General features: G+C 50.2%; 2 protein-coding genes across 5 annotated transcripts; both read right to left on the minus strand.

Moving 5' to 3' along the window:
• LOC144728767 (uncharacterized) lies at positions 1-7,827 on the minus strand. 2 transcript variants are annotated; one of them, XM_078608406.1, is made up of 5 exons: positions 7,441-7,827; positions 5,013-5,059; positions 4,411-4,504; positions 2,134-3,392; positions 1-608 (listed from the first exon to the last, which is right to left on the minus strand). In XM_078608406.1, exons 1-5 carry the CDS (start codon positions 7,574-7,576, stop codon positions 531-533), a joined length of 1,614 nt encoding a protein of 537 aa, XP_078464532.1. In that variant the 5' UTR covers positions 7,577-7,827; the 3' UTR covers positions 1-530. The 2 variants fall into 2 exon arrangements, with proteins under 2 accessions (XP_078464532.1, XP_078464531.1); XM_078608405.1 differs by having other exon boundaries at positions 4,411-4,552.
• Positions 7,828-9,129: 1,302 nt separating this feature from the next.
• LOC144728768 (uncharacterized) lies at positions 9,130-26,297 on the minus strand. 3 transcript variants are annotated; one of them, XM_078608409.1, is made up of 4 exons: positions 20,811-20,892; positions 15,067-15,271; positions 14,396-14,449; positions 9,130-11,537 (listed from the first exon to the last, which is right to left on the minus strand). In XM_078608409.1, exons 3-4 carry the CDS (start codon positions 14,418-14,420, stop codon positions 10,918-10,920), a joined length of 645 nt encoding a protein of 214 aa, XP_078464535.1. In that variant the 5' UTR covers positions 14,421-14,449; positions 15,067-15,271; positions 20,811-20,892; the 3' UTR covers positions 9,130-10,917. The 3 variants fall into 3 exon arrangements, with proteins under 3 accessions (XP_078464535.1, XP_078464534.1, XP_078464533.1); XM_078608408.1 differs by lacking the exons at positions 14,396-14,449; positions 15,067-15,271 and adding an exon at positions 25,921-26,297 and having other exon boundaries at positions 20,811-20,918; XM_078608407.1 differs by lacking the exons at positions 15,067-15,271; positions 20,811-20,892 and having other exon boundaries at positions 14,396-15,060.
• Between the last annotated feature and the right edge of the window lie 610 nt (positions 26,298-26,907).

Consider the following 26,907-nt stretch of genomic DNA (forward strand, 5'->3'; position numbering starts at 1 on the left):
CCCCCCCCATTACCACAGCTCCCATCACTTCCCCATTGACAGCCGGTCGTGAAAACGGCTGTCAAGGGGGCAGAAGAGAAACTGGCACTATTTGTTAAAGTATTCTACCAGGTAAGGCCCACTGAGATATGCGGCTCTTTTTCAGAAGTGACCCGGCTAACACAAATGACAGCTCAACGAAGTGGCTTGCCATGACGTGGGAATTTATAGCAGCCAAATACTCTGAACGCGCCATGTTCATTCTAAATGTGGAGGGGGGGAACCGGAGGGAAATCCACGCGACCACGGGAAGAGAGACAAGCAAACTCCAAATACACGGGCGTCAGGGTTGGGATAGAACCCACGACCTCCTGTATACCAGGCGAGGGAGTTAACATCTCATCGCGACCGTGGCGGAGGGCGGATGGGCGGGCGGCGGTGCTCAGAAGGGCCCTGGACAATATTGGGCGAGAGATGAATCCCTGCGGCGACCGGTGCTTGTGCAGAGACCAACACCGCCCTGCCGAGCGAGCTCCGTGCCGGCGGCGCCGTCATCCGCGCCGCTTCAGCTGCAGGAGCTTGTGCGCGATCGTTTCCAGCTCCATCTGCATGCCCTCCAGCTCGTCCCTCTGCGCACAGGGAGGCGACGCATTTTGACTTGGACGGCCACAACAACGACCGCAACGCCATGGCGACGCCTCCGCATTGAACTTCACCCGTGTTGAGGGCTTTGTCTGCCAGACACAGCTCTGTGTCGTCTCATCCACCACGACACTGTGATTCACCACCACCACCACACAGTGATTCACCACCACCACCACACTGTGATCCACCACCACCACCACACTGTGATTCACCACCACACAGTGATCCACCACCACCACCACACTGTGATTCACCACCACACTGTGATCCACCACCACCACCACCACACTGTGATTCACCACCACCACCACACTGTGATCCACCACCACCACCACACAGTGATTCACCACCACCACACAGTGATTCACCACCACCACACTCACTGTGATTCACCACCACCACACAGTGATTCACCACCACCACACTGTGATTCACCACCACCACACAGTGATTCACCACCACCACCACACTGTGATTCACCACCACCACCACACTGCAGGGCACGACACTTCTCGTTTCGCTTCTAATCTCGCACTGCTCGGCTTTGGAATTCCCTCCCGAGTTCTTGCAACAATAACCTTGCTCAATTCAACATACACTGTAGTCATCATTAACTACTGCGCCTCCAGTGGTGCTGTTTGTTGCGGGAAGTCTAGTCCCTGGGGCCTTTTCGCCTGTGCTCAGAAACTGAGACAAAGAAACAAACTCAATGGACAAAACAAAGATGCCTCGCAGCCTTGCACAAGCTGGTGGTGCTATTCGCGTGCACCTCTGAACGGCGGCACGACGCAAGGGGGGGAGGGGGGGATGCTGTGACCAGATCTACGCGCAGTCCCCCATGTGAAGTTTATGATGATGATGATGATGATAAAAGCCATTTCAATGAGCTGTCACGTGTGGCCAGGTCAGCTATGAAAAATAGCTTCGAGCTCAGTGGGCTTAACCTGATAAATAAAAGAGGTTGTGAGTATAGTATAGTTTTAATGTGTTCATCATTTCTGGATTAATCCTAAAAAATACGCCTAGATACGACATTTCGGATGGTAAATAAGTTTTGTTTCGTATTAATCTGAGAGTTTTGCATCACCACAAATCACAAATGGGCATTTCCCCACCAAATTGTGGCATCGGGTGACGTCACTTTTGTTTCCACGAAAATCCCCTCAAAATATGAAATTGTCCTTAAAAATACGAAATCGGAGGCTTTTTTCACACGAAACTCCTCTATGTAGGAAGAGTCGTGGGCAAGCGTCACATTTGAGATGTGGCTACAACACCGACCCTTGCTAATGCCCGCTGAGGACATTGAATTCCCAATTTGCACCAGTACACTCTATTACATCTCCAAAGAGATGTACGAATTCCTATACTAATCCAATAAAGTTAAGCCCAAATATGCTATTTTGGCAAGAGAACATGAAATGTAAATCACGTGCCACCTCGATACGAACTCAGATGGCGCAAATTTGCACAGTGCGGCACGTGCAAGCGTCAATTAAGTTAACTGACCTCTGCAATTCCTTCCCGGCTGACATCGTCCTCATGCCGAGAGCTTCTTCCACTCATCTTCTCTCCATCATCTCCATCGTCATCTGCATCGGAGCCTTGCTTCGCCTCGCCCTCCTCCTCCTCCTCATCATCATCGTCGCCGTCGTTGTCTGCATGGTCGTCATGGCGATGCTGTTCCTCGGGGGAGCGACGGGAAGGCTCCGAGGAGGCGTGCGGCTGAGTCGAGGAGACGCGGAGCCCCGAGTGGAATCTGGCCACGGCCCTCGCGATCATCTTCCCGGCTCGCTGCCTCCGCTCCGCCGAGTCGAACTGCGTGGTCCTCTCGTCGCTCGGACTCTCGGCCATTCGCTTGTCCAGCGCCTGGCCTCCGGCATCGTCGTCGTCGTCGTCGTCATCGCCGCCTTCAGCTTCGCTGTCGAGGTCGAGCTTGCGACGGATGTCGTCCGCCGCGTCGTCATCGTCCTCGTCGTGCGGCTTCATCTTCATCAGCTGGCGCTCCACGTCCTCCGTGGCCTGCCGCACGGCGTCGCTCGCCTCCCGGTGCCGGGGCCGGGACTGCCCCGCGGACGTCGCCGCCCTCGGTGGCTCGACGCCTTCAGACGCGTTGGCTTCTCTGTCTTCATCATCATCATCGTTATCATCATCATCATCGTTCTCATCGTCGTCGTCGTCATCGTCTGCTTTGCCGTGGTTGTGTTCTTCGTCGCCGTGGCTCGAGTCCACGTGCCCTGTGCTGTGTTTGCTGGACTTGCCGTCCATTGCGCTCTCCCCCACGCCCCTGCCAGCCTCGTGCGAGGCCGAGCCCTTGCCGCTCGGTGCCGAGTGGACGGTGTCGCGCTTGGGTGCCGACTCCTGCTTTGTGTCGTCATCTTCATCGTCATCGGCATCAGGAGCATCGTCAACATCATCGTCGTCATCATCGTCGTCGTCATCATCGTCGTCATGTTTACCCTCGCCATGGGCTGCAGCTTCATCGCCTTGCTTCCCGTTCATTGACGAATCGTCTTCCTCGACGCTCACCTTGTCTGTCTTCGTGCTGCTATCTTCGTCGTCGCCAACCTTGCTGCGATGGTGTCCTTCTGAGACCAACTTCAGGCGCTGCTCCATCGCCGCTTTCTCCTCGTGTGCGTGCTCGCTGCGTTTGGTTTGGTCATCTTCTTGCGGCTTGGAATCTTCCTCTGAAGACGCCTTCCTCTTCTCCACCTCTTCACCATCCTGGCGAGTGCCCTCGTGATGCAGCAAGCCAGCTATCCTCTTATCTGCAACCAAGTCATCACCAGGTTACACGTCATCACTGAGCAGATCCAGGTGAGGTCAATGCCAAGAGCACGATGCCATCTATGGGGCACAGCATGTCAAGTAAACTGCTTGGCCCAACCAATGCCCCGAGCTCTATTTAATATTGTTAGGTTCCCAAAATTCTCACATTCAATGTCCAATGTCCAGTATCTCGCATCTCAATCCTTGCATCTCTTCCCGTCTGTTACATTGTCACGATGAAATGGCCCCTGGCCTCTGCCTAATTCACGGTGTCCACATCCCATGTCATCGGCCCTGACGTTTCGTGACCTGTCAAGTTTCACAATTCCCATACCTTGCTTGCTATCCAATGATCTGTGCAATGATAACAATGCCCTGGATTTGCCTACGAAAGCCTTGCTGAATCTTAAAACCCTTCTGTTCAAGGGGGTCCTGCATTGGCACATTTTGCCCAGTTCTATCAACCAGTATTTGGCACATGGGAGGAACCCAGAGCAAATCGGTTAATCAATTGCCGTACTCCCATCTCTTGGCCATTTCACAACCCAACCCTACAGCACTTGGCGTTTCCAGGCAGTCCACCATCATAGCACTTAGCAGGCACAAATTGCTTAGCTTCCAAGATATGATGAGAGATTGAGTGCATGTGTATGGTTATTCTATACACAATACTGCAGCAACATCCATTGTGCTACGTATTCCGATGCTCCCAAGTATATTGTCCATACCCTTAGGTTTTCCCTTGCATACACGAAAGCTTCAAATCTATATTGTCCATGCTTTTAACCCACATTGAGCAGCGTGGTGAATTCTGGTCAAATCACCTAAACACAATATTCAGGGTATGGGAAGACCCTTACCAGGCAGCGGGGTCACAAAGGCCCTTACATGTAAACGTCTCACTCATCATTGCCCACGTGCCGTGATTAGTGATCCTTTCCCAGTGCCACGTGCCCCATTGTCAACTTCCCATAGCCCCCATCAGGTGTCCCGTGCCCCACGCCCCGTGGTCCATGCCTTCTCTCAGCAGCCGAAGACAGCGGTCGCTGGGAGCTCGAGGCGTGGCTTCTGAGAGAGCACCTGACAGAGCCTCAACCATGCAGGTCATCACCTGGGCACGAAGAGAAAGACGAAGGTTCCCCCTATACAGCGCCGTAGACTGTTGAGGACATGCGCATGCAGAGCGAACAACGATGATGAGGGAGTCGAGGTGAATGTGGCGTCGTGACTTATATGCTCTGGGTGGCTCAGGCGGCAAACAAGAAGCGAGTGAACTGCGCTTGCACCACGAAGAGCCTCGGTTGGAATCCAGGTTTCAGCCACCTCTGATTAGAATGAGCACTTAAGGGTGCTGAGTTTATAGTTTCAGTCCAGTCACCAAATAACCCAGAATTATGTTAAATGTGACTGATTTCAATTAAAATGTTTAATGATAAAGCATCTAAATATAGCATTCTCTTTTTAAACTCTGACACTTTTTTTTTATAAAAATAGCACAACGTCAATGTTATTTGGAAAATATCAGTGGGGTTTACACTGTTTAGCGAAGGCAAAAAGAGACCGAGTGTTACACTGTAGTTTATTATTCCAGTGTCTCAGTAAATCGTGGGGGGCCCTACCTTGTCGCTGATGGTGTCGATGTTGCTTGGTGCAGGGAAGGCGAACGCTGGTGGGGAACAATGCGCAGCCTTGCGTCATGAATGAGCAGCGACACCGCAGGCAACACTGAGGCATTGCTACCACGACATTGAAAAGGTCACTCTTTCATCCTCACAATAATACTGATTAATAGCCCCTTCTCAATCCACGCCGTGCTGGTCACGTGGGCGGTATTTGACCGCTACTTCATCAACACGCTGGTCAACGCAGATTGTATGTTGAACCTCTTTCGCACCGTACACAGCCAACCGTGATAATCGGAGATGGGAGGGGGGGTAAAGGGAAGGTGGGAGAGGGGGTTGGAGAGGTGGGGAGGGGAGAGGCGGGAGGGCTGGAGGGGCGGCCTGCGGGGTGCAGAATGGCTCAGGAATGGTTCAGATCTCACTGCGCCGATCCGATCGTGTGCGAGCTTGACCAGGAATGGAACTCATGCGGCCGAGTTCATAGGGCAGACTGCCCCACCCCCGTGCCCCCCTCCCCTGTGCCCCCCACCCTCGTGTCCCCCACCCCCGTGCCCCACCCCCGTGTCCCCCACCCCCGTGTCCCCCACCCCCGTGCCCCCCCCCCCGTGTCCCCCACCCCCGTAACGCCGCGGGAGACAATCGCTGCTCTGCACGCGCACGGCGAGTTCGGGAATCGAGAGGTTCACATAACGCCGAGCTTTCTACATCTGTTCAAGTCTAATGTTTCACAACTCGTGATCAAACGTAAATAAACTGAATGGAAGCCGGAGGACGTGGAGCCGGAATGACAAACGCGATGGAGCTCTCGCCGAGGCGAGGGCGGGCGAGGTGCGCACGCCGCAAGGTCGCCGCGTTGGCACGAGCCGCGAGTTATCAAACGAGGATCGGGCCCCAGGCGCTAGCGGCAGTCGCTCTGCAACGAGGACGAAGCACACAAGGGCTTAAGCACTTACTCTTGTCAACATCGCATATAGAATGCCTGTGTGTGTGTGTGCGCGCGTGTGTGTGCGCGCGTTTGTGCGTGTGTGTGTGCGTGTGTGTATGTGTGTGTGTGCGCGTGTGTGTGTGCGTGTGTGTATGCGTGTGTGCGCGTGTATGTGCGTGTGTGCGTGCGTGTGTGTGTGTGCATGTGTGTGCGTGTGTGCGTGTGTGTGCGCGTGTGTGCGCGTGTATGTGCGCGTGTGCGCGTGTGTGCGCGTGTGTGCGCGCGTGTGTGTGCATGTGTGTGCGTGTGTGCGTGTGTGTGCGCGTGTGTGCGCGTGTATGTGCGCGTGTGTGTGTGTGCATGTGTGTGAGTGTGTGCGTGTGTGTGCGCGTGTGTGTGTGTGTGGTCTGGTGGTGGCGCTGAGCGTCACTTGCACCAGCAGTCTGCTAAGGCTATACGGGGGATCTTTGTTTGGTGGCATAGCGGTTAGCGCACGGCGCTACAAACCCGGCGACCCACGTTTGATTCCCGATCTCGGCCAACACTGGTAGAGCGTGCCAGCAGAACCTGTACTGGGTCTCTACGCGGTCGACTCAGTCTTACGCGAGTACCCTGGTGTGAGCCGTAGACATCGGTACTGGACCCACACCAACCCCCCTTGTGCGCCGTGCCGGCTTTCATAGGTGCTCGCAAACACAACTTTCCCCAGACAGTCTACACAGGCGACACGGGCGATCGTCGTCGACTGTTCGCGTGCAGTCTCATTGGCGATCACGGAGGGGCACGCGCTGTCCGTGGTGCTGAAACCTGCGAGCGTTTAACATTGGAGGCACGCGCTTGGGTGCGGATTAAATTACAGCGGCACCGTGAGATACACCTCTCTTGAACCTCTTTGCTTATGCTAAATATAACGCCAGGTATCAGATAGACAAGAGATAAAGCATTAGCATTTACGCAATGTAACATAATAGCACACACACACACATTTGCACGTACGTACGTATGACAAGTCCATACATAACCAAATTCACCCAAGTTTAAGTTGCACAGATTGCCAGACCGAGTGCTGTTAGCGAGCACCAATTAAGCTCAGAACGGCACAAGAGTTGGGTGGCGATCTAGCGAGGTGTGTGTCACACGAAGGCTCGTGCTACCACCAGGGCTTCTTCATGTCAACCTGGTTCTATCGGGGCCTGGTAACAAGGAGCATTTACTCAGCGACCGGCACACCACATCGAGTGTACCTATATGGCTGTGGCTATTGGTCAACGCGCTCCCTCCGAGTCTACCAGCGACCCGTGGGGGTGGTTACACATTCAACGAGAAATCAAGCTTTGGATACGGACGGTTACATAACACATGCGGATTCTTGAAATCATTTAATACTCGCGCATTGCATGCATGCATGTGCTGGTTGACCAAAAAAATGAATCTGCCTTGCCGACGATGCTCCAATTTCACCCCGGCCCACCGTCGTGAATGAGAGCGCTCGTATCTTACCCGGCGAGGCACAAGCGAACAGAGCCAGCCAGAGCCACACACGCAGTCGGTCGTGACACGGCCGTCTGCTCCCGAAGCGAGCCATGCCTCCTCCTCCTCCTCCGACTCCTCCGTCCCCAGGCACGCCGGGGTGCATCACGCACGGGCGTCAGAGTAGCAACAACGACACGACGAGCCGACCCACGGCTGCCGCTGTGCAGTGAGTGAGTGTGTGAGTGCGTGTGTGTGAGAGTGTGTGTGTGTGCGTGTGTGTGTGCGCGTAGCTACGACTTGCGCTTGGGTGGAGGTTACATGGAGACGGGGTGAAGGCGGCGGGATGACGGCGATGCGGTGATGGCGTGCCTGCTGATGGTGGTGGCGATGAGTGGAGCGCAGCAAACCTCCGCGATCCAGCTTCGCGCTTATATGAGCGAGCACGCGGTCACGTGGCCGCACAGGAGGCGCGTGGCGGGCTGCGAGGGGGTGCTGGGTATGGGGGAGACGTGGAGGGTGGTGGTTGTGGTGAGGGCTGGGAGGAGGAGAGGGGGGGGGGCGCCAATGACAGGACAGCAGCGGGGAATCTACGAGCTGCAACGCGGCCCCCGACTTCGTTTCATACGACCCGAGGTCACACGAGGCCTACCACTTACATACCGCTCGTAAATGAGATAAATCTAAAACTAAACTATTTTTTATTCTACCAGATAAGGCCCACTGAGCTATACAGATCTTTTTCAGAAGTGACCTGGCCACAATGATCGCTCAACGAAGTGGCTTATCATCTGGAAATGCTTTACGACCAAATACCTTTAACGCGTGTTTCTAAATGTGGACGTAAAAACCGGAGGACCCGGAGAAAAATCCACGCAACCAAAGGCAGAGTATGCAAACTTCAAATATACAGCAGCAGGCGTCAGGGTCAGGATCGAACCCACAACCTCCTGTATACCAGGTGAGGTAGTTAACATCTCCTAGCCACCGTGGCTACAATCAGTCACTGCAAGCAACCTATCCGCACTACTCGGATACTAGCGGGACAAATTCTTCGAGCTGGCTACACTTTCGAAGTTTGGCACGCTCAAGTTACTAATGTCGCTGCGAAGGCCCCTTGCAATGACAGGAGGTGGCTCAGCGCGTGCATCAATGTGTGGCCCGCACGAGGGTGTTTTCGAATCGGCCCTCCATAATAGAAGGGTGCCCACCCCGGTGATAAGGTCATGGTTGTGGGAACACGAGGAAGAGCAAGGTGGGGGAAAGCTGCACCCTCCAACTTTTAAACAGGAGCTAAGCATGTTCATCCAACTCGATATATCTTATAATAAAGGTTTTTTGGTGAGATCGCGTAAGTATAAATGTGTCGTAACCCTCCTCCATCCGACACAGCCAGTAAGGTTTGTCACGTGACCAACCTTACTGGCTGTGTCGGGTGGTGGAGGGTTCGGACACATTTATACTTACACGATCTAACCCACAAACCTTTATGAATAATATTGATCGAGAAAGCCTACTACGTGTTAAACTCAACATATTTTAGTACCCCCCTCCCCGCCCTTCCTGGGCTACTAGACATGAAAGTGCCGCATGTTGAACTTCTTTCGAACCGCACGTGGCCAAACGCGCTCAGCGGTTGGCGACATGGCGCCCCCCATAACAGCCCCCAAATGACACTGCGCACTGGATTAGAGGCAATAAATGAATAAATATGCACGGTGTCTATGCATGCATCAATTTATTAATTTCCAAACATATGTGTAGCCAACAAGACATCGACACTGCGCATGTTTAGCCCTGCATGTATATTACAGCGCACATGCGTTTATTGTAGTCTGGGCTAATCGAAGCTATTTCATTACAAAGCAGTGGAAAATACATTACATCAATTCATTACGAGCAAAAGGACGCTTCCTGCAAATTCACATCATTGTAACAACCGTAAAATTAATATAATCGTAAAATTATCATCATTATCGGCCACGACTGAGATATGCAGAGCTTGCTTCACTTGGAACACGTTATCTAAAATTGTCGCATTTATGCAATAAAAGAGCTTGCAGCGGTATTATCTTCTGCCGGCACAAAACCGAACAACGCTGGAGAGTGTGTGGGCGGTGCACGACAGCATTTCAATCACGCTCCACTTGTTCACCCGATGAAGCAATTAGACATCCATCAGGGTCACCCGGCCTCTTCCACCAGTGCCCGGCTCTCACGGTAAATCGAGGTGCGTGTTTTGTATCGGTCACGAAATGAGGCCGTGACCCGCCTGCCCCGTGGCATTATCGGCTTCCCGTGGTCGGCGACCTGGGTCAGCACCGAGCTCGGAGCATCCGAGGAATCCCAGCGCAGGTGACGTCCGCCGAGGTGGGGGCCGCAATGTGGAGGTATGCACGAAGATTTAAATTCACACTCGCGTTGAAATCTAACTACATAGGGCACCTAAAACAACCTTCTACACACTTTATGGAAATACATTTTCATCGTCATCATTATCAATTTTGTACAAATGTAATGTGTAAATAAGTTCATTAACTATTTAAAAATACATCAAAACTATTAAAATACACTATGATGATTAAAAATGGTCGTTTCACCACAGTATTCTTTGTTCAAAGGATTCTACCATTTGACTCGGCATTACTGACTCTGCCATGTGCACTGGGCAATGTGCAGCAGTGGCGCAGTGTTTGTCGAACTTGCGACCTGATTTCCGGGCAAACAACTCCCCATGACTCACATGGGCGAGTCCATCCAGCAGCTACTATACAAAGCTGCTGTAAATATTAAAATACAATAACTTTATTTCATTAGTGCTGTATATTTAGTACGTTTCCATTGTATTATCTCGGTCTCTGATGAATTGCACTGCTCGTCTCAATGGTTCTCACCTGGTTGTAAAGAAACACTGCCGACAGCTGTGTACCTATCTCCCACGTCTCTTCAGCCCTGCTAGGTAAAAGCCATACATACGAACAGGACTACCCATAGGCTGACTCAGCTGCTGCCAACCTCACTCAATTGTGATACTCCAACGTCATCACATCATCTGCGCTTGCAGCCACCCCCTTTGTGTGCATTTCCTTTTCCACCTCGGCTGCTTAGTCTCATCTATGGGGAACTTGACAGTTACAAGCAGGCCACGGTGGCTAGGAGATGTTAACTACCTCGCCAGGTATACAGGAGGTCGTGGGTTCTATCGCAACCCTGACGCCTGCTGTATATTTGGAGTTTGCTTGTCTCTCTACCCGTGGTCGAGTGGATTTCCCTCCAGGTCCTCTGTTTTTTTCCCCTCCACATTTAGAAACATGCGTTTAGAGTATATGGCTGCTATACATTTCCACGTCATAAGCCACTTCGTTGAGTTATCACTTGTGGCCAGGTCGCATCTGAAAAAGAAGCTATATAGCTCAGTGGGCCTCGCCTGGTGAAATAAAAATACTTCAGTTTTTACATTTTCTGCTCACCCGGTCCTTAATCCCGTGTGCCATGGGACGCGTCGCTCTACTCCCCATCCCCGCTCCCCCGCGAGGCCAAGACCCCCAGCACCCAGTCTACGACGGGGCCTGCCAGGCCGGGCACGGCGCGGTCGCGCGACCCCGGTGTCGTGAAGGCGCCACAGCCGTGCGCTCGCAGGACGAGGCTCGCCATGGCGACGGAGCGCAGCGCGTACGGACGATCTCCTGTCGAGGCGAGGGCGGCCGCAGCTCCCAGCAACGCCGAGCGCACCCGCGCGGCCTCCGCCGGTGCCGTCTCGGCCCAGGGGCAGGCGTGGATGGGGTACGGCCCTTCCTCCATGGCGGGCCACGGCAGCTGCTCTCCCAGCTGCCGCGGGGTCCGACGCTGCCGCTGTGGGCGCTGGGGTGCCTGCGGATCGTCTTGCTGGCGTCGACACTCTTGCACCTCTTCCCTGCCGTTCTCAGCGACGGACCGGTAGAATCGTTCCATCTTCGCTCTCAAGGTGGCTTCGGCCTGGGCATCGTCGTCAGCTCTGCCGGCAGTGGCTCTGCCATCGTCGTCGAAGCCGAGGACCCCGCCGTTGTCGCTCGGGGTGGGCGGACTCGCTACGACGACGCTGTCTTTCCACGAGCACGCGACGCTGGGCTGAGATCGCTCGGATTCATCTGCATCGCGGACACATTGCACAAAACACGGTAAAGGCGCAGCCCTTCAATTGCTCGCTCACGCCACCGCTGGCGGAAGGGCCTCCACTCGAGGCAGCTCTAGTGAACATCTCCAGATGTCTTTGGAGAGGTGTGAGTAGCCACACTTTACCCCACCACCAAGGACCGGCAAAAGCAATAACTGCGGTGTACCCATTTATACTGCTGGGCGCACAGAGGCGGTCGAGTTTAATAAAAACGTGCATCGTCGTTTCAACTCAAGTGCCGGGAGGTCGAAGCGAACCGGCGTCCTCGGGATTTGCAAGTCCCGTGCGCTCACCACGATATGACTGCGGCGGCGTCCTGCCACAATTACAGCTGTTGTCATGGAGGGCTTGTCAATAGGTTCATTAACGCTGTTGTCACGAAAAACAATTAGCAGCTTCATGATTATCACAATCACACAAATGTCATCAGTATTACCACCTACAAATAACACAACCATAATAATCATCAATCAAATATGTCTATATTTATAAAATATGATAAATGTGCACTCCAACATCTAAATCACTGAAAATTGAAACCCCGATAATTTAAACAATGTTCACAACAACAACACAGAGGTATGTTTTTGGCACGGAAGTCCACATCTTATTTGTAAACAGGTAATTCACTCGCTACATATACAATACAGCTGAGTTTTTCACAAAATCTAGACAGACCAACAATGTTAGCTCAAACCTGCCGTCACGTCTCAGTTATCTCCTCTTGTACATGTGGTTAATGTTCCAGTTTTCTCGTTTTTTGCCACACAAAACAATAATTCCCAATTAGGCGAAACATCCAAATCACTTAACCTGGATCTAACATTGCAACATCAACCCCTACTGCTGCAGAACCACTGCAGACTACGTAGGACCTTGCGCCTTCGTGGTGTGCAACCGTCAGCTATGACAGTGGTCCAAGAACCAAATGTACTCAAAATTGTATTTGGTGCGAAAGCAGGTCTCTCTTGAAGATAAAATTCAATCAAACCTTTCAAGAGACTACAACATCGCCGCTCTCTATATGGCACAAATAAGAACACGTTACTCTACCTGGTAATCCTTTAATCAAAAAATACAATGCAGGTGCAAGGTCAATCCCAAAAAAACCATAGCGTGCCTAATGACCCACAAAGAGGCGAGCGTACACTTCGCCACCAGAGTCAACAACGAGACATTCACTCTCGAGCCCCGCTAGATGAAGGGGAAGCCCGAGTAGCTGGCAACGGACAGGTGGGTCACGGCCGCCTCGAGCCGGGGGGGGGGGGGACATGTGGAAAGCTCTAAAGGATTTATTTGGCCGACGGTCCGCAAACACGGCCGGCAGTCCGCCTATGAATGGTGGAGCTCAGCGCTCGTTCCATTGCTCCACCGTTTGTAATCGTTGCACATACTCGTTCCTTTCCGCATGTCCGTTTCATGGGGAAATGGGCCTTGAGGCGGATTCCCATGAAACGGAGGCCAACACGGCGTTTGTCCGGTTTGATGGCAACGATGTTGTTAAGCTGAATCCTGTACGAAGCACGTGGGAGGCACAGCGAGGAAATGCGGCGATGCTACGAGTTCGTGAGTTCGTATCCAGGCGCCAAGTGGATTATTGCATCGTAGGATTGTGAAAGGTGGCGGCCGCTTTGGTAGGCGTTATTCCAGCAGTGGATAGACCATGGCTCACAATAATGATGATGATGATAAAACACACGCGAATACTTCACTCTGTACCCATTTGATGTTGGAACAGCTTACCAAGATAACAACTGTGATCTTGAAAGTAAATCAATAGTAAAGTAAACCAATTGTGTAATGCAGTGCTAGCCGTCTGACAACGCTGTTGGGGTATCCTAGTCTATCTCTCGACTTTCCTTTGTTGGCGGTAATGAATGACTCCTGCCGGCTCCCCTCAGTGCATTAGGTTATTATGGTGGTTTCTCAAATAAGGTAAGGTGTGATGAGATTGCGTTCAGATGATGATGATGAAAACAAACATCGTCTTTCTATCAATAATAGCGTTATGATGATGATGATTAGAGAGCCTTAAGATAGTCAGACATGTCAAGCTGACCACGTAGCGTTGTTCTGTTGAGCGGTGCCGGTAAATGTGCGCAGGGAACTGGAACGCGACGGCGCCACGCAGCACAACGACTGCCGACCAGGGCACAACGGGATCGTCGTCATTATGGCAACACTGCACCATCATGTCGATTAACATATACACTTGTACCGCTGTACAAAGTGTATATGTTCACCAGCATTAGCCAATGTGAATCATTAAGTTAGTCGTGCGAGCGAACCTATTAATATATAAAAAATTTTAAGTAAATGCACATTCACATTACAGACAATTATGAAAAGCCGTGGTGAGTCACCTCTTGCGATTTAATTTACACCTGAGATAATGTCACTCAGAAAGATCTCACAAAACACGACAGTATTAAGATTATAATTAGATTGACGAGTGAATGGTACACATTCATTTATGCATGCGTGACAAACACAAAGGCACAGATCCCCTGTATAGCCCTCAGAGGCTGTTGGGGCAAGTGCTGTTAGCCAGAATGGCACACAAGGGGGCAGCGTGGCCGTGCCGCATGCCTTCATCTCACAGTGGCGATGCGCACACACCGTGCTGGGTATTCATTTGAGGCCGAGTCTACCTAGAAGAGGCTCAGGACGAGTTCAGATAGTCGCCGTTGATGCTGACCATGAGTGGGACTGCATTGGGTCAACAACAACACCTCCGCTCCGCACATGGCAAGCAAGACAATGCTACACGCAAATATATATATTGCACTAATATGAAGATAAATGATGTTAACCGTCATGTTATTCCATTACCATGAAAAAGTCCGAAGTTGTTCATGTTAGCGTGGGAAGCCAATAGCCCGTCAGCTGATGGAAGACAAAATATTTGTTTATATGGAGAGAACGGAATTCTTATTATATTTTCCACAGCAATGCGTAATAAGTTTGTGTAGGACAGTGCTATTGTGTTTAACAAGGTCCCATATTCGATATGAAATGTTCTTACCAATAACATCGAGTAATTCAGCAATGTATTAATAAGGCCAACTGCTGATGAGACCCAGAATGTGAAACCCGGTCCAGTCTGTTTCAACAAATACTGCTTCATACGAGCTCACCCCCTGTAAATGAGACTATCCTGGGCTGTTGGGTTCCCACCTGGTTAAACAAAATAAACTAAGATTGGTTTGGAAATCCAATGGAGTGATGGGGTAAACATGTTTTACCTACATGTGCAGAGAGAGAACTCTATATACACACACACACATGCTCCACAGCAAAGCACAATAAGTTTGTGTGCATATCGCCAAGAGGATGCAGAGCGCACAAAGGGATGGACTGGGCGTGAACTTTTGTCCCCCGCCAGATGTCCACGCTGCTACGTGCCAGGCGCACACAAAATAACATTTTCATTCCGCACAGCGTGCCCATAATCTGAGATTAACGCGAGCCCGTTAGTTCCCCCGTCTACACGCGGCACGTACTCAGCCGACCTCGTGTGCGGCATGCTCGTGGGGCTGGTGCCGTGGTGGCGACGGAAAGGGTTGTAATCCAACACCGTGGAGTGGGCCAGGGGTTGGTGAGTCACACAGATGTTGTTGCCTAACTCCCTTCCCGTGGGAGTCGAGGTCGTCAAACCCTGACTGGCCAGGCAGTACAGCAAGTGGACTAAACTCCATCAGTTTCCATCTGTAAGGGGGATAGAGTGTGTGTACCCCATCGTACGAGAGGGTTTTCTCTGGGCACTCCAATTTCCTCCCACATGTATAAAGAGCGATACGTGGTAGGATTATTCACACAACAAAGCGACTTGTACTATAATTATGGTGCAACGTGAAAGTCTTGGCACCTCGCAGCAGCAGCAGCAGGACCCTGGGTCGATGTGAACCACGCAGTGTGGCCACGAGGACTCATGGAGCACCGCTTTCGTAGACAGGGTTAGTGGATCACGCCGAGATCACCGTGCGTGTGAAACCTGCTTGCACGACTATGATACAGCCAATAGATGACAGTGCATCGAGTACACTACTGCACCATCAGTACAGATTCTCCAGTGATAATATGCATGAGTTTTATCCGTATACTTAATTTCCTTGTAAGGTAAGACCTTTACAAGAGGGTATTTTTGCCTGCTCATCCACGTGGCCAGACATCTTGGGAGACTGCCCGTGCACGAGGCTGCGTGGATTCAACATCCCGCAGCAGCAGCAGGAGCAGCAGCAGCAGGAGGAGCAGCAGCAGGAGGAGGAGTCCGCTGTTGTCACCGTCACGCAGGACGACCGCACGCTGTCATGCAGAGGCCACGAGAAAGTGACGCAGGGCGAGCGACGAGGGTGACTGTGAGGGCGAGGGTGGGGGCGGGGGCGAGGGTGGGGGCAAGGGTGAGGGTGGGGGCGGGGGTGGGGGCGGGGGTAAGGGCGGGGGTGAGGGTGGGGGCGAGGGTGGGGGCGAGGATGGGGGCGAGGGTGGGGGCGAGGGCGGGGGTGAGGGCGGGGGGTGAGGGTGGAGGTGGGGGCGAGGGTGGGGGGTTGGGGGTGAGGGTGGGGGTGAGGGCGAGGGTGGGGGGTTGGGGGCGAGGGTGGGGGGGGCACCACGTGCAGCAGGCCGGTCTGCTCGCGTGAGTCCAGCAGCAGGGCAGGGGGATAATCGAGTGGCGGGAGCTGCACAGGCCCCATTACCTGCCCCCTATCCCATTACCTGCCCCATATCGCATTACCAGACGGCATCTGCTGAGAAGTCGCCCGCGTGCTCAGCGTCGCTCGCTAATTCAATCACGCCCAGACAACAGAACGCGACCTGCTCACTAACTGCATTCAATTCACTGCGTGCACACGTTGTGTGCGCGTTACTAATATAACGATACATCCATTTGTTGGATAAAATCTGTTATTTTAGCTTGGGATTATTTACGCGGCTCTAATTAGCACGGTTGACGAGACACCATGAAGAAGAAGTTCAACGTGCACGTGTTGTGGGTTCAACTGAGTAGCAGACGCACTTCTTGGAGGCAACACATTTCTTCAAGCCAACACACGGGGTAGTACCCCTGAACAAGATGACAACCTATGGTGGTGGACCACCAGGCCAACTGCACTAATTACACTGGAGTAGCTACGACGGACCGGACCCTGGCCTGGGTCCGGGTCCACGTGTTGGAGACTCTGTAGGACGTAGAACGTAGATTCTTCAGGATGAACAACAGCAGCCGGTCCCTCTGGGGGACCCGGCTTCTATCCTCCGCGGCGGGGCTGGCCCCGCCCTTAGCCACGCCCACCTTCCAGAACCCTCGAGACGGTTCTCCACCCTGACACGTGACCACCCCGAACCCCCACCTGGGGGCCCCGTGTAGACTTTACCAGTCACGTGTCCTTCGGGGTCAACCAGAGTGCCACGGCCCTTAGTAACCCCATTCCCATGGCAGGCACTCTCACACCCCATCCTGTAGGGGTCGGCACTGCACGCAGGGCGCGGTGCCGCTCAGCACCGTCGGACAGCGCTCACCGAGCCCCTCTAGTGCCGGCACCACACAGTGGCATCCGCGCTGCCACTACATATACATACATTATGCAAGTGATATTCCGTGAAAAATGTAATGTTTTCTCCATTATTTCACGCCGATTGTGCCATTGGCGTCATGTGATGAGATTAAGTTTCCTTTGCAGATCTCTGGCAAAGCCGTGCGAAAAGCCTTCATGTTTGAGATCGGCCCACGGAAGTGGATGTCACAGAGCAGCCTCCGAGATCCCTTGAAGCGACCTCTGGTGCACACACAGCAGAGGGCAGCACTTCTCACTTGCTCAGCAACTTGCAATCTCATCTGACATTTTGGTGGAGTGGTCGTGCAGTGGTTAGCACACCGCGCCATGAACCAGGCAACCCGAGTTTGCTTCTCACCAACTAGTACCTGATCGGCGTGGTTAATGTATGGCTAAGTGTGGTTAAGCATGGTTAAACATGGTTAAATATGGTTAAATATAAGTATGATACAGCAATTGTGCTGTGACTGTTCCACCTGAAGACGGAAGCTTGTGTTGCATCCGAAACGTGATTTATTATTTTATTTCTATTATTTTATCTTTTATTTATTTTTTATTTTTTACCTACGTGACTTTACCGAAAAACCTAAGAGTTAGTATGGATAAGTATGGTTAATATGGTTAAGTATGGTTATGCATGGTTAAATATGGTTAAGCATGGTTAAATATGGTTAAGTATGGTTAAGCAAACACCATGGACAAGAAAGCATGTAGAGGCCTTCATCCAGAAGCAGATTAACAAAAAGGGCTGGAATGTGACATTTAGGCTAATGCGCAAATACAATATGTTTAATGGAGATATAAAAAAAAATATCGAATTAATCAAATTTCAACCCTGGCACGGTGTGCATAATGAGTGAGCGCTTTGTGCCTTCAATCCCTCAGGTTTTCTCGGACCTCTAATTTTCCTGTAGACCAATGAAAGTTGTAAAAGCTGGGCTGTAATTCCCAGGGAATTTCTAGAAAATACAATGATTCTTGGTACATTTTCGGGATTGACTTGGCAGTGTTACTGTACAACGTGTGGCTACGGCGACTCAAAGCGGCCGTATCCCAAGGCAGGTGAATCCACTCCTGGCTGTCATCACGTCCTGGGAACGCACGCCCACACACCGCTCAGGCTCGAGCTGTGCGGCTGACAGCAGAACGCTCCTGCAAGTGCCTTTTGTAGTCGTGAGGCTTAAAAGGATGTTTATATATAGACACACCGGCGTCCCATTTAGCCTTAAAGACCATGGGGGTGAGTGCTCTTTCCGGGCACATATCAAGGCGGTCACGGCACATGAAGGAGGCTTCATCAGCAGCTTTTATGCCCGGCCACTCGTGCCTCTTCAGTATAGAATGGGGGACATCACAATGCTCCACGTGCTCATTTTGAGAAAAATGGAGATGTACAGGCAAGCCTTGCAGTGGCTTTTGTCTCGCCATCGAACAAAGACGGACACTGCATCGCTTGCTTCCTGAGGCGCTTCTGCGCCATGTGGAACGCTCCTCCGATATCAGGAAGCCACTGGAGCAATGCACTTTTAAATCGAGATTGAAAAGGAATTTCTTTAGAACTGATTTTGTGTTTAGTTTGTGGTCCTTCCCCCGCACCTCCGATGAGTGAGGTTGGCTACGTACGGTGTGAAAGAAGTTCAACATACAGACAACTTCCACACACGCAGTGCACACATCATCACAAGCCAGAATGAATGCGACACCACTGAGCTGACATCATTGCTCCATCTCTGCCATGGTCATCCTCTCAGGCATATCCCGCCTTTGGCTGCCATTCTGTCACCAGTCTCGTCTGTCGGGCATCATCCCCTCTGGCGATTCGTCCACGCCAGGTCCGCTTCACTTTCCTCAACGTTCAATGACTTGTTCTCAGATCCATGCGTTCCTCTGTCTCTCTGTACAATTCCAAATCATGCACCTTTCATGTATTTTTTTCCATAGTAATTGTCATACTTCATTATGGGAACCTCATTTGCCAGTAAAAATATGATAATTGGTTCTTTACCCTTCTATCTGGCAACAAAACTGACACCTTTTTACAAGGAGTCATGTTTGCATAGACCGCAATACCTGCAGTCATAATACAAACAAACGACACAACTCTGATAATGTGCACTGTCCTTAAAGTTGATTGATCCACACCCGAGACAGCTTTCCTTAGAGCCTAGTCTCATATGGGTTGGACCAGATGACGCCATAGTGTAGATGCTTGCCCCGAGCTCTCATACTCTGATGGTGCATTGTCTTTGAGTTGTGTGCCTTTTGGCGTCATCTGGTCCAACCCATGTGAGACTAGGCTCTAAGGAAAGCTGTCTCGGGTGTGGATCAATCAACTTCAAGGACAGTGCACATTATCAGAGTTATGTTCTTTTGTTTGTATTATGACTGCAGGTATTGCGGTCTATGCAAACATGACTCCTTGTAAAAAGGTGTCAGTTTTGTTGCCAGATAGAAGGGTAAAGAACCAATTGTCATACTTCATGTTTATAATCCATGTCAAAGTAAATCATGTGTGCTGGAGATTGAAAGATTGTTCCATCGAGGATTTCTCAAATGATATATCTAATATCAATGTACTTTGACATGTGAAAAGAGAGGACAGCTAAACAACAATTACATCAAGTAACAAAATGAATATATCAGAAGAGGAGTCAGGATCTCACCATCCTATTCGCAGTCACAATATAAGATGGATTTCCAAGATGGGTAATATAAAGGAATAAATATAAACGTAATATTATCCATGGTAGATCTGCATTAAGCACGTACATATACACAATCTTGTACAATTACACGATCTTGTACAATCCTCACAAGCAACCGGAGAGTTTACTTAATGTCATTCCTTTATATCGCTATAGTTGTGTAAACATATCTTCACGGAAGGAAAATCCTCAAGCAGTGGCTGACGAAACTGGGCTTGATGTAGTGGAATGGTTTAAATGAGCCTCAAGCAAAAATCCTCCACACGACAACAAAAATAACTCTCTTGCTAAAGAGACGCCGGCAAGCCAAGACTTGTTGATCATCTCAAGCAGCGACCGGCGCTTGAAAACGAAAAGTTAGAACTTGTACTTCTCCACGTTCATGTGTATGGCACCATTGTCAATTCAGTGCTGGATGAGGGCATCTCCGCGTCGTGCACATCATGGGGGTTATTTGGTCAAGACAACGAGCACAGACATCGGAGAATAGGACAGTACAACAGCACCCCGCAATAGCCTACAACGCACATTTCAATGCTTTGGTTAAATGTGTACTTCTACATTGATATGTAAATTAAACTAACCTCAAACTATTTTTTTATTTTACAAGGCATGGCCCACTGAGCTATTTAGCTCTTTTTCAGTAGCGACCCGGCCACAAATGATAGCTCAATAAAGTGGCTGATCATGTGCAAATGTAAAGCAGCTAAATACTCTAAACACATGTTTATAAATGTGGAGGGGAAAAACTGGAGGGCCCGTGGAAAAATCCACGCGACTATGTGGAGAGAGACACGCAAACTCCAAATATACAGCAGCAGGCGCCAGGGTCGGGATCGAATACACGACCTCCTGCATACTAGGCGAGGCAGTTAACATCTCGCCACTGTGGCTGCCATACCATTAATACCACGGGAATTTTTCACCGCTAGGTTAATTATGAGTTGCAATGTGTGCAGGTTATATCGATATGAAGGCTTTTGTTACCGGTACTGCAGAAGGGTAGCTGAGTATCGGAAGGAAAGAGGTCACACGTGGATGGCAGTGAAAGCTTTGGGCTTTCTTGGGAGACCATGGAGACTTGAAAATGTTTCCCTGCATCATAAAAACAAGTACACACACACACAATGACTGAGACAATGTTCGCCGGCAAGGAGAGGGTGTTATAGTAGTCATCCAACTACACACGTAGATGCACACGTACAGTACGTTTTGATCTCCTGTTGGATGATGGCCTCTGCCCACCCTGTGGGGCGTGACGGATATTCGAACATACTTCAGCGTGCTGGTCAGTGCAGGTTGTAAAGGTGGAGGGAGAGGAGTGGAAGTTGCCGTGCTGTTTTCTACTGCCCACAATTCCTACTGCGCCGGTCTTTTGTGCATGATGGGTACCCATCCATGCATTGTCCAGGCTCACGCCTGCTTAGCTTGTCATAGTGGGCGTGTTAAGGTTGATTTGGTCATAGGCTGTCACGATGGACTGAAACTGAGATACCCATCCACTTCATGGTCAGGTTGTTAGATCAAAACAACACATACAACTTCACATTCAGGGAACAACATCTCAACGTGTGCTTAATTTGAAAATAGCCACAGTGTTTATATTTTAAGAAATAGCATGCTTTTGATGTGTTTGTGTCGATTTTTTTACACAGGACTGGAGAGTGTGCTTTTTCAATGTGCAAAGTAGCAACGGTTATTTATTTCAGTTAATTATAAAAGTGCCAATCAAAAATGTTGCAATACATTTGCTACGAAATCAATATTTCCAGTTCGCCCCATTTGCCTGCCGCTTTCATTTAAAATCATCAACAGCAATCCCACAATTTGTTAAGCGGATCGACTCGCGTATTCAAATGCCCAGCTTTGCCCAGCTCAGTCTAAGAGTGCACACCGCTCATCCCATCGCATTAGCACATCACTCCTTGCCTCTCCAAGCCCCGGGCAACTGCAATGCTTTGTCACATGCATAAATCACAAAATGCACTCGAAAAATACTCTCGAAATTTCTTCACGAGTTCAGCAAAAGTCAAAGACGTTAACATTTTCACCACAATTAAATCCCCCCCCCCCCACCAGCATCACTGCATAAGTGTATATTTACTTCTCGTAATATTTATTTATATTTATTAATTACTACATTGTTTTGGGTTGCATTGGTATGAAGTCTTACAGAAGAGAAAACGTTTACCATCTCAGTTAGCGCGCTTGCTAAGCCAACAGGATTGTAAATTAAGAAACTGCTTCAAAACGATTGTCACGTAAATCAGGACAATGATTGGATGAGTTTATCACACACTACACCAATGCTGACATATCTATAATAACCCCTTTTAGACGAAACTGAGAACATCTGTCACAAAAATAATAATTTTTCATAATCGGGCTTGGAGAATATAATATACAATTCATGCATATGTAACACCATCCTATGCATTGTTGCCATACTCTACACAACATCACATGCATTTGAGTGGTTGGCCACGTTTTGTATTGGCAGTGTTTTTAACACGTGAGGAGACCGATACTGCTGTTCCCACACGTGGGCTTAAGAAAATAACCCCAATCCCTAAGCATAAACCCAAACCCTTATCTCTAACGCTAAACACCTACCTAGCCTTAACCCATAACCCTGAACTCTAGCCCCAAAACCACTAAGGAGGGTTGCCACCTGCCCAGGTTCGACCGAGGCAGTCCAGGATTGGGCATCTGCGTTCGGATTGGCAGGAATTGATTTGCACCGAAATCTGGTCCCAGCATTCTGGTGAACTTTATTACAGTGCACTGCACAGTTCTGATATACATCGGTTGATTGAGAAATATGTTTAGGTAGTGGAAAAGGTGGCAATGCTGCCATTACTCGAACCCAGGGGTCGGCAACCAAAACAAGAGACCTTTTTTCCCAATTCAGTAAAATAAAATCCGCAATGTGTATGAATACGAGATGGTGTTCCTTAATAAATAATGTCACTAAACAAGTCCTTAAACAGCCGCATGTGGCTCCATAGCCGCAGGGTGCCGATCCCTGCCCCTAACCCTTCATGGCAACACCAACATCCATATCCGTGAACGCCTAACCTGCAACACAAAATAAACAAGCAGTTCACCTTCACATGTCATGAAAAGCTAAAGAAGCAGGAATTGGAAAGGGCCGCTAGTGGTTGAGTGCAACCCACCGGCTGTGGTTGGACAAATTCTTTTGTTGTAAATGTTTGGATAGAAATCTGTTTGGAGAGTAGTGCCAGACTGTTTCTTCCCTTGCACCTGGAGGGACTGCAGTCACACTCGCATGTGAGCATCATGACGTGTACGCGTGTACCGGCCCTTCAACGCGATACACCTATTCAATATTGATCTCCTGGGTTGGGTGGCAGAGGAGAGTGCACCGGCTATAATTCCATCATGCATTAATAACAAGTGACGCAGCTCATGACCTTCACAAAGTTCTCAATTTCAAATAGGTTTTTTTTTTAATGAATGAGACTTCCTCTGCATTTCAAGCATTGGCTGGTGCGCTCAAATTCGCAGAGGATGACACATTTAGTAGCAAAGCATTGCGTATTAAGATAGGAAGATTTTTTTTTTAATACAGCCAATCAGCACAGGCCTAAAGGCTTAAAACGTTACGCGGCCTGTAACAGCACTATCAGATGTGTAATAAGTAAGAGTTAAAACGTGTATTGAATCGAGCAGTGTTATAAGAGTTTGGGAAATGAGAAATGACGTTCATAAATCAGGTTCTAAGATCAAGCCAAGACCAATATTTCAGTACATCATGTTACATTTACCGAGTACTGAAAAATGAATTGACGAATGTGCTTCTATTACGGGACTGAACTGTAATGAATACGCCGACGTGATTAAAGTCCAGGGTGGCATCATGTGACAATGGGCCTGGCTGTCAGTATGCTTGCCACTGGGGCAATTGACGAGGAAACCAGTTCGATTGCAGATCATTCCCACAGAATCTAAGATACCTCCTGGACATCTGTTAAAATACCTGCACGGCTCATCAGATTCCTCTCGTGAAAATATTCGGATTCTGAACTGTAAAGTGTCAGTGTTAAAATCTGTGATGTCACCCCTTGTAAGAGCGTGCTAAATATGTGATTTCATGACTGGTATCGTTATAACAAGACGTCTATAAATGGAATGCGAACGCAACGTTGTTACCACTAACACTCAAACATTTGCCACAGCGACGATAACGCACGAAACGTCACACGCCCGATTCTTGAAACATATCTTGACACTCATGACACGTGGCGTCGACTCACGCATGCAAGCGGAAATATTGTTGGATTCCTAAATGTTGTGTGTGATCGTTTCCAGCGAAAGGTGCAGCCACCAAACATTCTACAATCTACGTGAACTCTCAGGTGATAATATTTCAATAACGGCCCTGCATTGTCATCTGAATTGAAAGGTAGTCAGTCAGTCAATCATTACATGCCTGGTCACAATGACCACACCATATACCGTACCATGAGATACTCGTAAAACTTCCCTAAACATTATGTATGGTAACGCCAATACAATTATTTTAAGTATATTTATTTAGCACCGTAGTAGAGTATCATATAGGGTGGTCTTGTGACCCACACTTAATTGACTCGTAAAAATGTGTTCCCTTAGCATATTCATCTCTGTTTAACACGTTCCTTCGGAGTGGGCAGGTAGGAACTTGGTTGGACAGCGCATTCGTGCACGACAGACAGACACATAATCCCTGGTGGGCAGTGTGGAACCTGTTGTTCCTACCTGTATGTATACAAGATAACTTGACTTTAGGTAGCCAGGCAGACAGCCCCCTGAACTATCGCCCCCCCCCCTCCCTTAGGCACCTCCCCCCTTAGGCCCCTCCCCTGACCCCCTTTCCCTTAGGCCCCTCCCCTGACCCCCCCCCCCCCCCATATCCTCAGGCCCCTCCCCTGACCCCCCTTCCCTTAGGCCCCTCCCCTGACCCCCCTTCTGTTAGGCCCCTCCCCTGAGCACCCCCCCCCCCCATATCCTTAGGCCCCTCCCCTGACCCCCCCTCCCTCAGGCCCCTCCGCTGACCCCACCCCCTCAGGCCCGTCCCCTGAACCCCCCCCCCCCTCAGGCCCCTCTCCTGACTCCCCCCTTCCTTAGGCCCCTCCCCTGACCCTCCTCCCTTAGGCACCTCGCCCTCTCCGTACCCGGCACTAGGTCTCCACCAATCAAAGAGCTGTTTGTAAGGTCTCCACCAATCAAAGAGCTGTGTGCATTATATATTTATTTATGCACGACAGACAGACAGACAATCAGACAGACAGCTAAATAATCCCTGGTGGGCAGTGTGGAACATTGTTCCTCCCTGTAAAATACACCTTTAACAATAGTAAGTTTTAGAGAGTTCAATGGGGATCACAAGAAGAGAGACAGAGACGAGAGACTGAGACGAGAGACTGACTGAGAGACTGAGATAAGAGACTGACTGAGAGACTGACTGAGAGACTTACTGAGTGACTGAGACACTGACTGAGAGACTGATATGAGAGACTGACTGAGAGACTGAGATGAGAGACTGACTGAGAGACTGACTGAGTGAGTGACTGAGAGACTGATATGAGAGACTGAGTGAGAGACTGACTGACTGAGAGACTGATATGAGAGACTGACTGAGAGACTGACTGAGAGACTGACTGACTGAGAGACGGACTGAGTGAGTGACTGAGAGACTGACTGAGAGACTGACTGAGAGACTGACTAACTGAGAGACTGAGACACTGACTGAGACACTGAGACACTAAAGAGACACTGACTGAGAGACTGAGACACTGAGACACTGACTGAGAGACTGACTGAGACACTGAGAGACTAAGAGACTGACTGAGACACTGAGAGACTGACTGAGAGACTGACTGAGTGAGTGGGTGACTGACTGAGAGACCAGAGACTGCCTGAGAAACTGAGACACTGACTGAAAGACTGAGACACTGAGAGACTGACTGAGAGACTGACTGAGTGAGTGGGTGACTGACTGAGAGACCAGAGACTGCCTGAGAAACTGAGACACTGACTGAGACACTGAGTGCCTGACTGAGACACTGAGACACTGAGTGAGTGAGACACTGACCGTGCTCGGCGAGGCGGTCCGTCACTCGACCACTCCGGGCTGCAACTCCCCGCGCTCGCCGCATTTTTAGTTCCGGCTCAAGCGCGCGGAGTCTCCGGGTTCCGCCATCGACTCGCCGCTACGAAGCCGCGGGGGGGCCTTCGCGTCGTGGATGTTGTCGACTTTCTCTCCAACACGACGCCGCTTCACTGAATTAGCAACCCTCTGGCACCTTCTGTATCCGTGACGAACCCTGCTACTAATCGGCTGTGTCGGGTGGTGGCGGGTTTAACGACACATTTATATATTTAGGCGATCTTACGGGTGACGCTGCTGGCGATAGCCCCCTGCGAGTTCAACTCGCCACGATAAACATTCAAACTCCCGCTGCCCTCGATGTGTTCACCACTGTAACTAACGTGCGTCACTCAGGGCGGGTGTTCGTAGTGACACAAGGACACGGCGCCTCACCACGTCGCCGCTGCGGCCGTCTGGAACGCTCTGCAAAGCCACTGGAGCTGTGCACTTTTAAATCGTCGTCGTCTACGTTGACAAACTCATTCCTTTAGGACTGATTAAAAAGTGTGTTTATTTTGGTGTCCTTCCCCCACACCTCCAATTAGCACGGTGGGCGACGTACGGTGCGAAAGAAGTTCAACATACAGCGTGCACGTGCAGTGTGATGCTTTATTAGACTGTGCTGCATTCTTTAACCACAACTATCTTATACTTTAACTACAAATATCTTTACATCTTACGTACTGTACTACCAATGTTTACTTAACAACCAGCCGTGCATAGCGCATGTCTAGTGCGGTATTCACGGTGCGTATGCTGCGCTAGGGTTAGATACAGTCGGTGAACCGGTAACCGTTTTCAGCACCTATCACCGGTGAATGAAAGTAACGAACCGGTAACCGCTTCGAAGTTGAGTTTCAGTCATGGATGCACTCACTTGAGTGCGGCACGCACCGGCGTACAAACCGCACGGCGGCGTGAGGTCTGTGC

This window comes from Lampetra planeri, chromosome 30, assembly GCF_965212315.1.
Source record: "Lampetra planeri chromosome 30, kcLamPlan1.2.h2, whole genome shotgun sequence".
NCBI classification, from domain to species: Eukaryota; Metazoa; Chordata; class Hyperoartia; order Petromyzontiformes; family Petromyzontidae; genus Lampetra; species Lampetra planeri.